The 12944-nt window shown below is 40.0% G+C and overlaps 1 protein-coding gene across 26 annotated transcripts in view; it reads right to left on the minus strand.

Moving 5' to 3' along the window:
* LOC126284064 (GTPase-activating protein CdGAPr) overlaps positions 1–12944 on the minus strand; it is a 718807-nt gene that overhangs the window by 43697 nt on the left and 662166 nt on the right. For 8 of the 26 annotated variants that reach the window (XM_049982674.1, XM_049982676.1, XM_049982667.1 and 5 more), the window contains 3 exons: positions 12595–12773; positions 12106–12359; positions 11579–11780 (listed from right to left, as the gene is read on the minus strand). In XM_049982674.1, coding sequence (XP_049838631.1) covers positions 11579–11780; positions 12106–12359; positions 12595–12773 — 635 coding nt within the window. Of the gene's footprint in view, positions 1–11578; positions 11781–12105; positions 12375–12594; positions 12774–12944 lie in introns of all 26 variants that reach the window. The other 18 variants (XM_049982670.1, XM_049982669.1, XM_049982663.1 and 15 more) reach the window with 3 other exon arrangements.

Consider the following 12944-nt stretch of genomic DNA (forward strand, 5'->3'; position numbering starts at 1 on the left):
TGAGTCTTTTTCAGTATACAGAAGATGCAGAAGTACTTGGTGCTAAGTCAGGGAAATAGGGAGGCTGCAGTCGTGTGCAAGTTGCAATTGTGCGTGTGTGTATGAGTGTGTTTGCCATCTAATTCTGACGAAGGCCTTACTGGCCGAAAGCTAAATTTGTGACTGTCTCCTTGTTGTGTGTATCTGCGGCTCAGCATCTACGTTATATGGTGAGTGACAACTTTCTTTTCACAATATTGTTACATTCCATCCTGGATTTTCCATAGTTTGAAAATCTTGCTTACTTTAGATTTGAGGTAAAATCTAATATTTATTCAAAAATTCTGTAATTTGCCTGAAGACTTGAATACTTGCACTACATCTCTTAATTATCTCAAAATAATGGAAAATTTCAAAATCTTGAGGTTCTCTTTATTCATCATTGACTTCTGCACTCCATGCCTTTCTGATAACTATTGTTTTTCCAGCTATACTTCCTCAGATGAAACACTCTCCAGCCTCATAACTGCAATTACAAAGTGAGAAGTCAGATCATCCTTGAGTTGAGAGAACATTATGCAATAGCTAGAATACGAAGTCAGTAGATTCCTTTAATCTTGCTCTTCCATATGTCCCCTTACATATCCGTAATTATATCAAATCTTTATTGAAAGTTCATTATCTTTTACAAACAATTTAACTTACTTGTGTGGTTCAAATCAAATGTTTAGTATATTGCAACTCGTTACATTGGAAATAGGTCTCTGCATTTCTACACCCCTGTTTTGATCAATAAACCTCTGTGCACGTTTAATTTTGCTTTTCAGACACAGGGTGATGTGCAAAATGTCATACATGGAAAATTGTTTATGAAAGTTTTAATGAACAAAATGTCATTTTTTTCTTTTTTACTTTGATTATCGGAATGTGTATGTTCAGCAAGTCTGAAGTACATGTTCAATATGTCCACTTTGTTGACATATCACCTCTCCGAGACAAACTTACGTTTCCAACAACCCTACAACACAAGCCTTTTGTGATTCCTTGCAAAACTGTTGTGATAGCTGCTCACAGTTGCATTAGATTACGTGGTTTGTTGCAGTAGACTGTCTTATGCCCCATAAGAATTAATTACAAGGATTAATATCTGGACTTTGTGGTGGCCATATTGTACCATCCTTAAAATCTTCTGCATATCAATGGAACATCACATGGTGCCTGAAAGTTTGAGCAGGAAATCTAGAATAATGTTGCTGTACGAGAACAAGCTCCATCTTGCATGAGCTACTGTGTTTCAATTGGTAATCATGTTGCATAAGTTGCAGAAGGAAATTGTTCAGAAACCTCTCCACATATTCCACACTGTTAACAGTGTAACTGAAGAATATTGGCCCAGTGATTCCGTGACTGGAAATGGCAGCCCACAAATTCACTTTTTTGCCATAATTTTCAGTCTCATGTACAAAAACAGAAGTTTCTCATGCCCAAAATCTGATGTTCCGCGTATTGATACTACTGTTCAGATGAATCACCATCAGAGAACCATGAGCCACGAATCACGGCATCATCATTTGTAATGGCCAAAGTTTGTGCAACACAGTCATTTTGTATGGGAATAACTCCATGACAGCAAGAGGTACTCTCTGAAGAAAACAGCGTGAGATGCCTAACTCAGCTGAAGCTCGCCTTGTGGATTTCCTAGGACTTCATATCAAAGCCACTCTTACACTGTACACAGTTCAGCTGCAGGCCTCTGGTCCTGCATTGGTACATTTAAGTTTTGAGATTAGAGTGTGAGTGAATTCGCCTTATTTCCACTCTGCAATGATTACACAGAATGTGACTTGTTAAATAAAAATACTTTATTCCATACAAATTTTACAAGGTGCCCACAAGCTGCAGCCCTATGCTGGTCAAGACATATGTATGCTCACTACAGAGTCCCCACGCCACCTGTTAATCTAACACAAGGTGAGATATACTGCACTCCGCTCACTGCAGCACTAGCCAGGCTGCAACATACAACTGCGCCCACTGTACAGTCTTCATGCACTTATTCTAACACATTAGGCAACACAATCCACTCAGACGCTTACCTAGTTCGGACTCATATGCTCACTGCAGATTCTCCCAGGTAACTGTCACATTCGCTCACTGTGGGCCCTCAGCAATGCCTGCCTGCCCTGAACAGAGGGACAGGTACGTGCTCAGAAGTGCAGTTGTGAAGCTCCTAATAGGGAGCAGCTTACACTGGGTAAGTTGACCACTCCAGTTTCCTAGATTCGGCACTAGATGCCACTAGGAGTGGCAAAAGTGAGGGACAAACCTCAACACGCGGCTTCAGTATTCCCTGAAGTACAGACTGTGTTGTCACAAGATCACGTTTGCTCTAAAATACTGCTGTCAGATTCAAATTTTGTGGTTAGTCTATACATTGGCTGTCTGCAAGTAGCCACCTTGTATAAAAATGTTGCTGAATCTCTACTACACTCTTTGATTCCATGTAAAATAATACAGCCTCCACTTTCTGTTTTAGAGTCAATTGGGCTTTGTCTGCCTTTTTACTAAACTGAATTGGTGGCGACACGCATGCAAGCATACTGACCAGTACTGTCTTCTTGTGAACCATGCACAAATTATGGCTCCTTGTCAAAATATTACAAGGTTGACAACCAGCAAATAAAATATTTCATCAACAGTATCAATGTACGACATTTTGTGCATGCTTTTGTATGAACAACTGGCTGTGCATACTAATGTCCGATTTTTATAGGCATTTCGATAGCTTTGTGAAACATTTGCAATCAATAGAGTCATTCAGCTGCAGAACCTTTCCATTTTTATTTTTTTTAAACTCTTAATTATTAATAAAAACAGTTGTGACTGGCAGTGGCTGAAGAGTAACAACTGTGACAAAAAAGTTGCAGTGTTCCAAAATATGTGCACCACCCTGTGGTTTAGGCTGTTTTACTCTCTGCCACTTAATCTACCATCATCATCATCCACACAATTCTCTCTCCCTTCTGACCCAGTCTTCTCCTCCCTTCCTCTCAAATTCCAACACTCCCTCAATCCATATGTCTCAGTCTTTCTGTACATCTCTCGCCTCCAAATTTCATTTAATGGAACCATCTTGGTACCCTGCAAATTCCCATTCTTTTAACATGTCCATACCACCTAAATCTTGTCTGTATCTATAATGCATTTTATTGGGGGTTATTCTTGACATATAGACTAGCATGACATTTTTCATTAGAGAAACAAGCACTGGAGAAATGAAAGGACCCAGTACTACTGTACACTAAAATACAGGAAACTGTTATAAAAACCTCTAACTAAACAGAAATAGCCAATCAAAAATAATAATCACAAGGGATAATTACATACATAAAATCATGCAGTTAATCCATGAGCTTCGGTAGTAGGTTCTGTTTTATCTAATACAGACTAGGCAAGATACTGTAACTATGAGAGGTAAGTGTTTAACTGTTTTGTAACAGTAAATTCAAGTCACACTGACCTTATAGTCTCACCTTACATTTGGAACATTGTTTAGGTAATGGAATAGAATTTCAACACAGTTCAAAATATATGGGGCATTTTGGTCATTTCAGATGTGTCTGTGCTAATGAATAATCATCCCAACATACAAAACTGCAGCTCAGTGAATGAGAAAACTAAGCAAACATGTATAAGAGTTGTACAGTTATCTGTAATATGCAAACAAAATATTAAAGAATGTACCTTTCCTTCTTACAGCCCTTCTGAACAAATTCCACTGTAAAGTTAGACAGTAAATTTGTTCCTGATTCTGTCAAAATCTGTTATTAGCCACAAGTCATGGAAATTCCAGTCTGTCGGAATCACCTTATGTATACAGCAATGATGCGAATTCCTTGTGGACAAAGAGTTTCAATGAAGATGTATACAAAGACTTTTAAATGTCTAGAATCTGCACCATGTTCCTTGCCCTATAGCCTTTGTCAATCTTGAATACGATCAATTCCTCTTGTAGACCATGCCTGACATTGCTCAGTTATTTACCTCACGGGTCACTTTTTCCAAGCCAATGAAAGGACCGACAAATAAACATCTCAAACAACGGAAAATCCAGGATTGAATGTAACAATGGAAAGTTGCTACTCACCACACAGTGGAGATGCTGAATTGCAGATAGGCATAACAACAAAAAGTCTGCCACAATATCCACTTTCGGCCATCAAGGCCTTTGTCAAAAATAAACAAACACACACACACACCAAAGGCACTGATGGCTGGAAGCTTATATTCTGACAGTCTTTTTGTTATGCCTATCTGTGACTCGGCATCTCTGCTATGTGGTAAATAAACACTTCAGTTACATTATATGAACAGTTTTCTGTTCAGTGAATGTAGCTAACATAATCTACATCATTGTGGAAAACAATGACTATTTATTAACATTGTAATAAAAGAATCAATATTCACTTACATCATGGGGCAGCAAATGAGCCATCACCTACCTCTGTGGCCGAATATGGGAATTAATAAATTTTCATCAAAAGGAACATAATCCCACATACTTGTGGTGTAAAGAATTTTCTTAACCCTAATTTAGCCAAAAGATTGAGGTGACAGCTGATTCTTACCAGTATCGCACTCAGCTAGTCCGAAGTAGAAAAGTGATCTCAATCTACCTGTTGGTTGCAATCAGATCCTTTGTGAGAGGACAGTGTATTTGTTACTATCATCTTAACGGTTAATTATCTGACACAGTACTTGTCTTCAGAAATATTCACGCCATGCTGTGAATCACATGTTCTTCCCTTATTTGCATTTTGTTACTTTTAACTGTAACAAGCATCATTCAGTACACACAGATCAATCAAAATGCGAGGTCAGAGAAATAGTAATGCACTATTCACTGTAATTCAATAATGATAATGAACATAAAAGAGAAATTTTTTATGGCAGCAGCATTGGTCCTTTACCAGCTGGTGTAAAACTATTTCTTGTTTTTGGTTGTTTCAGGTAAGTCACTAAACAGGTAATCAACATGACATAATAGTTCACCTGCAGTGATAAATCCCTCTACAAATCCAAGAATAAATCAGCTACATCAATTTACAGTAAGTGCTTGCCAGTCTACAGAAGCAAAACAATGAATTGACATGAAGTATTTCTGGGGCTTAAGAGGTTTTAGGGTGTTAACCACCACATTACAAATCAGCCACATGTCGATAAACTGTCACCCATCATTGCTGTTGTTGTTGTCTTCAGTCCTGAGACTGGTTTGATGCAGCTCTCCATGCTACTCTATCCTGTGCAAGCTGCTTCATCTCCCAGTACCTACTGCAACCTACATCCTTCTGAATCTGCTTAGTGTACTCATCTCTCGGTCTCCCTCTACGATTTGTACCCTCCACGCTGCCCTCCAATGCTAAATTTGTGATCCCTTGATGCCTCAAAACATGTCCTACCAACCGATCCCTTCTTCTAGTCAAGTTGTGCCACAAACTTCTCTTCTCCCCAATCCTATTCAATACCTCCTCATTAGTTACGTGCTCTATCCACCTTATCTTCAGTATTCTTCTGTAGCACCACATTTCGAAAGCTTCTATTCTCTTCTTGTCCAAACTAGTTATCGTCCATGTTTCACTTCCATACATGGCTACACTCCAAACAAATACTTTCAGAAACGACTTCCTGATACATAAATCTATATTCGATGTTAACAAATTTCTCTTCTTCAGAAACGCTTTCCTTGCCATTGCCAGTCTACATTTTATATCCTCTCTACTTCGACCATCATCAGTTATTTTACTTCCTAAATAGCAAAACTCCTTTACTACTTTAAGTGTCTCATTTCCTAATCTAATTCCCTCAGCATCACCCGATTTAATTTGACTACATTCCATTATCCTCGTTTTGCTTTTGTTAATGTTCATCTTATATCCGCCTTTCAAGACACTGTCCATTCCGTTCAACTGCTCTTCCAAGTCCTTTGCCGTCTCTGACAGAATTACAATGTCATCGGCGAACCTCAAAGTTTTTATTTCGTCTCCATGAATTTTAATACCTACTCCAAATTTTTCTTTTGTTTCCTTTACTGCTTGCTCAATATACAGATTGAATAACATCGGGGATAGGCTACAACCCTGTCTCACTCCTTTCCCAACCGCTGCTTCCCTTTCATGCCCATCGACTCTTATGACTGCCATCTGGTTTCTGTACAAATTATAAATAGCCTTTCGCTCCCTGTATTTTACCCCTGCCACCTTTAGAATTTGAAAGAGAGTATTCCAGTCAACATTGTCAAAAGATTTCTCTAAGTCTACAAATGTTAGAAATCTTTCTTCTAAGATAAGTTGTAATGTCAGTATTGCCTCACGTGTTCCAACATTTCGACGGAATCCAAACTGATCCTCCCCGAGGTCTGCATCTACCAGTTTTTCCATTCGTCTGTAAAGAATTCGCGTTAGTATTTTGCAGCCGTGGCTTATTAAACTGATAGTTTGGTAATTTTCACATCTGTCAGCACCTGCTTTCTTTGGGATTGGAATTATTATATTCTTCTTGAAGTCTGAGGGTATTTCGCCTGTCTCATACATCTTGCTCACCAGCTGGTAGAGTTTTGTCAGGACTGGTTGTCCCAAGGCCGTCAGTAGTTCTAATGGAATGTTGTCTACTCCGGGGGCCTTGTTTCGACTCAGGTCTTTCAGTGCTCTGTCAAACTCTTCACGCAGTATCGTATCTCCCATTTCGTCTTCATCTACATCCTCTTCCATTTCCATAATATTGTCCTCAAGTACATCACCCTTGTATAAACCTTCTATATACTCCTTCCACCTTTCTGCCTTCCCTTCTTTGCTTAGAACTGGGCTGCCATCTGAGCTCTTGATATTCATACACGTGATTCTCTTCTCTCCAAAGGTCTCTTTAATTTTCCTGTAGGCAGTATCTATCTTACCCCTAGTGAGATAAGCTTCTACATCCTTACATTTGTCCTCTATCCATCCCTGTTTAGCCATTTTGCACTTCCTGTCGATCTCATTTTTGAGACGTTTGTATTCCTTTTTGCCTGCTTCATTTACTGCATTTTTATATTTTCTCCTTTCATCAATTAATTTCAATATTTCTTCTGTTACCCAAGGATTTCTAGCAGCCCTCGTCTTTGTACCTACTTTATCCTCTCTGCCTTCACTACTACATCCCTCAGAGCTACCCATTCTTCTTCTACTGTATTTCTTTCCCCTATTCCTGTCAATTGTTCCCTTATGCTCTCCCTGAAACTCTGTACAACCTCTGGTTCTTTCAGTTTATCCAGGTCCCATCTCCTTAATTTCCCACATTTTTGCAGTTTCTTCAGTTTTAATCTACAGGTCATAACCAATAGATTGTGGTCAGAGTCCACATCTGCCCCTGGAAATGTCTTACAACTTAAAACCTGGTTCCTAAATCTCTGTCTTACCATTATATAATCTATCTGATACCTTTTAGTATCTCCAGGGTTCTTCCACGTATACAACCTTCTTTCATGATTCTTAAACCCATCATGACAAATCATAAAGCAGCAGTCACTGATGAACTCATGCAAAATGATAGAAGCATCATCATAAGACAGATTATTGACTAAACAAGTATGTCAGAAGTGTGCTGGTAAATGCTAATCACATAATTCACAGCCGGCCGGGGTGGCTGTGAGGTTCTAGGCGCTTCAGTCTGGAACCGCGCAACCACTACAGTCGCAGGTTTGAATCCTGCCTCGGGCATGGATGTGTGTGATGTCCTTAGGTTAGGGTTAAGTAGTTCTAAGTTCTAGGAGACTGATGACCTCAGCTCTTAAGTCCCATAGTGCTCAGAGCCATTTGGAACATGATTCACAAACCAAAAAAAATGTGCTCAATGCGTGCTACAGTGTTTTTTACAAGGGAGATGACACAATTCAGAAATAAATGCAAGTGATGACCCTCTGCAAAGACTGTGCATTATGCTTTTATGTGTTCATCATGTGTGAGACTGGAAGCATTCCGGTTCTAACTGTCGAGATGACAGTAACAAACACACTGTACTGTTGTCGATGAGGAAAATAAGAGTGGACAAGGCAAAATCTAGAGTAAGCATACAGCTTAATCTTCTCACAAAGGATCTGATTGCAACCAACAGGTAGATTGAGATCATTTTTCTACTTTAGATTAGCTTAGCAAGATTTTGCTGAGAGATCTGCTGTATGCTCATAATATACTGTCAAGTTCTCTGTCAGATCACACAATAAATTGGTGACAAAATCATTTTAGGATCATAGTGGGGTTACTACCATACATGTTCTGCTACATTGAACAATCTGTATCAAATGAAAACATTGTTCACCAGTAGACAAACTACAGCTTATCTTGCAAACAAGGGTGCCTGTTAGAAACTTCAAGCTACATGACAAAAATATAAAATCTCATGGAAATTTGGAATACAGGTGGCAACCAATGGACTGCAGGCTGGATCTACTCCATGTTTGGTTTCAATCATGACCGCAGAAGAAATTTGAGGAAGGAAGAGCAAGGCACCTACATTGTACTTATTTAATGCTGCAGAAACAATCCATGCTTATGCAGTCAGTCATCATTTCTGACAAATATTTAAAAAATACTTGCTATTAGTGTCTGTGGATATCGACACACCAAATTTCAAACACTTGAATGAGCTGCTTGTAGCCAAAAATCACAATGTTGCTCCTAATTGCTTGTTAACTGGAATTGCCTACCTCATTGCTGTATTTCGTTGTTCTATCCTTTCTCGTTTTAACATTAATAAATAATTCTTGACTGTTGTGGATTTATTAATACACTGCAACTGTTAAAATTGACATTAATGAATAAGTGCAACATATACTTTTATATGCATTTATTTTTCTATGATGACATTTCAAAACACCTGGCACCCTAACTCCATATGTTTAAATTTATGTATGTGTCATCAACAGTTTCTTTACCAAGGGCATTGCAGAATTTTCCAATGGAAGCTTTTAAGACAGTTATTGTAAAATGTTGCACGTACAGAAAAATGTTCGCAATGTATAAACAAATGTAAACATCTAAAGAAGTGAAGAGAAATTGAATGTACTTGGAAAAAAGCATGTTTCGAGGCATAATTCACTGGTGTGGCTTGTCAGGAGATGGGTGTCATTCATATTGGTATGTTAACCCACAAATGTTAACATCAGGGTAATGATCAAGTTTAAGAGTTTTATGATGATGGATTCCTGTTGTGGAAGCAAAGATGGATGCAGTGCAAAGAATCCAAAGCATCATATACTGAGCACCATTCCCAAAGTCCAGAGCTTCTGCTTATGATATTATATTTCTCTGGTGGTTACTATTGCTGAGCAACAGCTGATAATGTGTTGCTCACTGTCAATCTTGATACTAAATACATTAGTGTAACAACTGTCAGAAAGAGCCTTCTTATTCTGCAGAATATTCCATAACACAAATGCTGATATATTGTCCTTTTTTTCCCCCTAAGGGAAGTCTTTCCGCTCCCGGGATTGGAATGACTCCTTACCCTCTCCCTTACAACCCACATCCTTTCGTCTTTCCCTCTCCTTCCTGAAGAAGCAACCATCGGTTGCGAAAGCTAGTAATTCTGTGTGTGTGTTTGTGTGTTTTGTTCACTGTGCCTGTCTGCCGGCGCTTTCCCGCTTGGTAAGTCTTAGAATCTTTGTTTTTGATATATTTTTCCCATGTGGAAGTTTCTTTATATTGCAGGGATACAACTTCCTAAAATCCTGCCCTGAAATGAGATCCATCCTTCATATATATATATTGCTTCTTCAGGAAAGAGGGAAGGAGAGGGAAAGACGAAAGGATGTGGGTTTTAAGGGCGAGGGTAAGGAGTCATTCCAATCCCGGGAGCGGAAAGACTTCCCTTAGGGGAAAAAAGGACAGGTGTACACTCGCACACACACACATATCCATCTGAACATACACAGACACAAGCAGACAGCTTTCGCATTCCGCAACTACCCTCCCGACCTGGTACAGAAGCAAATAACCAGAGCCACTTCCTCATCCCTTCAAACCCAAAACTTCTCACAGAAGAACCCCAAAAGTGCCCCACTTGTGACAGGATACTTCCTGGGACTGGATCAGACTCTGATTGTGGCTCTCCAGCAGGGATACAACTTCCTAAAATCCTGCCCTGAAATGAGATCCATCCTTCATGAAATCCTCCCCACTCCACCAAGCGTGTCTTTCCGCTGTCCACCTAACCTTCGTAACCTCCTAGTTCATCCCTATGAAATCCCCGAACCACCTTCCCTACCCTCTGGCTCCTACCCTTCTAACCGCCACTGGTATAAAACCTGTCCTATGCACCCTCCCACCACCATGTACTCCAGTTCTGTAACCCGGAAGATGTACACGATCTAAGGCAGAGCCACGTGTGAAAGCACCCTCGTGATTTACTAACTGACCTGCCTACACTGTGACACTTTCTATGTGGGAATGACCAGCAACAAACTGTCCATTCGCATGAATGGACACAGGCAGACAGTGTTTGTTGGTAATGAGGATCACCCTGTGGCTAAACATGCCTTGGTGCACGGCCAGCACATCTTGGCACAGTGTTACACCGTCCGGGTTATCTGGATACTTCTCACCAACACCAACCTATCCGAACTCCGGAGATGGGAACTTGCCTTTCAATATATCCTCTCTTCTCGCTATCCACCAGGCCTCAATCTCCGCTAATTTCAAGTTGCCGCCACTCATTCCTCACCTGTCATTCAACATCATCTTTGCCTCTGCACTTCCGCCTCGACTGACATCTCTGCCCATACTCTTTGCCTTTAAATATGTCTGCTTGTGTCTGTATATGTATGGATGGATATGTGTGTGTGTGTGTGGGGGGGGGGGGGGGGGGGGGAGGCGCGTGCGCACACTCGAGTATATACCATCCTTTTTCCCCCTACGGTAAGACTTTCCACTCCTGGGATTGGAATGACTCCTTACCCTCTCCCTTAAAACCCACATCCTTTCGTCTTTCCCTCTCCTTCTCTCTTTCCTGAAGAAGCAACCGTTGGCTGCGAAAGCTAGAAATTTTGTGTGTGTGTTTGTGTGTTATTTTATTGTGCCTGTCTACCGGCACTTTCCCGCTTGGTAAGTCTTGGAATCTTTGATTTTTAATATATTTTTCCCATGTGGAAGTTTCTTTCTATTTTACTGCTAAATTTCACACACTAGCAACAATAACATATTATAGAAACCTAATCACAACTTTCTACAACAATAACAACAACAACAAAAACAACAACAGAAATTCCAGGAAACTTTCACAAGTCAAAAATGACCATCAATAAATAAGTTCACATTGACATGTTAAACTGGAATTTCCTCGATAACAAATTTATGTGAACTGGAAGGAGAGGTTGCTACATAAATTACACCACATATCTGGCTACTATGGGCTGTCAAGATGCTCAAAGAGGTTAACAACTCATGGGGCAGGCAGTTTACAAATTAACTGATATTAATGCAGGGTTAACTCACAGAGGACCTAATGAACTGTTGACACTGCTAGCCTACACTACACAGGGAGGGGCAGGTAGGTTGCCTGTCCTACTCACCCCCCTCCTGAGGGCAGCCCCTGGCCAGATACGAGGCGAGCCCTGGGAGATCAGGCTCCCACTACCCACCGACAGCAACGTCTCGTCTTCTGAGAATATGCGCATTTCCGTTTCCTCCAGTTCAAAGTTCAGCTGAATTTCACTCAGGTCCAAAGAAGAAGAGAAGTGTTCCTCTCGCTCCTCTTCTGCTAGCCTCGATGGCCTGTAACATTCAAAATGTTAAGCTTAAAAAGTTTTAATTGTGAGGCTGAACAAATATAGCATTCTGTTTTGCCCACAGGTTTTGTTGAGGGTATGAGTAGTTATTTTGCTCCACATAATAGGACAGTAATAACTAAAATCCCAAAATAAAGAAAGTGCCACTCAACTAACAACACAAAATACCTCCAGCTGCATAAATGAAATAACAAATTACTATTATTATCTCTGCTTATAGAGTCAACATTTTAGTGCCAAACAACACGAGTTTTTAAGGATACACAGTGGATTTTAACAAAAACAAATAATTAACATTGTTTTGTACATACCTAGCATGTGCACGAGTACGTGCTGGAGTCTCTGCCAATTGATCAAAGTACGAGTCATGTGAAACAGAGCGGCTATGACCACCAGCCCTAACAAGATCCTCAGGTACTCCTGCTGTCGGGGCTTGCAGTGGGAGATCTGTATCTGTCACTGCAGCAGAATTTCGACTCGACGAGTTGGCCAATGACTCCGCACTCTTTACAGGTCGCAAGCGTCGCCTTCCCACTGACAAATCTGCTTCCGTTACTGCAGTTGTCTGGAACATAAACATCTTCTAACTGTGAGGACGACAACCAATTTACACAGCAAACAAACAATAGTTTTCATATAATACAGCAATATTCTGGATTATAAACAATAACATATTTTCATGACATCACTGTCACTGCACCAAGTTTGAAAAACAAGTCCAGCTTGATTTTTTAAGTCAATGGTTGCATTCTGTGTGTAAACTTTATGCCTTTAGTTAATTTTTTTTTCAAAATAATTACCTGATTGAGACCTAAATCAGATGGCGTAGTTGCTTTTCCAGTCTTGCGGCCTGATTTACTGAAAAAAGACTTCCATCCAAGAGGTGACCTTTTGGAACCAGATCGTTTACGAGCTGAGCCACCGCCAGGGAGCTCAATCACAGTGTGGTATTTGGCAGGAAGGCTGGCTGGTCCTCCACCTGTTTCATCAAATTCACATAAAGTACTGGGTTGTTGCACATACATAATGATACTTTCTTTTATGCAAATTTTTACTTATAAGGCCAGTAGCTTTTAACCATTGTAACATACATTGTAAATAATTTAAGAGTAAAGGTAACAACACACTGAATATTAGAGGTGATGAGTCA

This window comes from Schistocerca gregaria, chromosome 8, assembly GCF_023897955.1.
Source record: "Schistocerca gregaria isolate iqSchGreg1 chromosome 8, iqSchGreg1.2, whole genome shotgun sequence".
Lineage (NCBI taxonomy): Eukaryota > Metazoa > Arthropoda > Insecta > Orthoptera > Acrididae > Schistocerca > Schistocerca gregaria.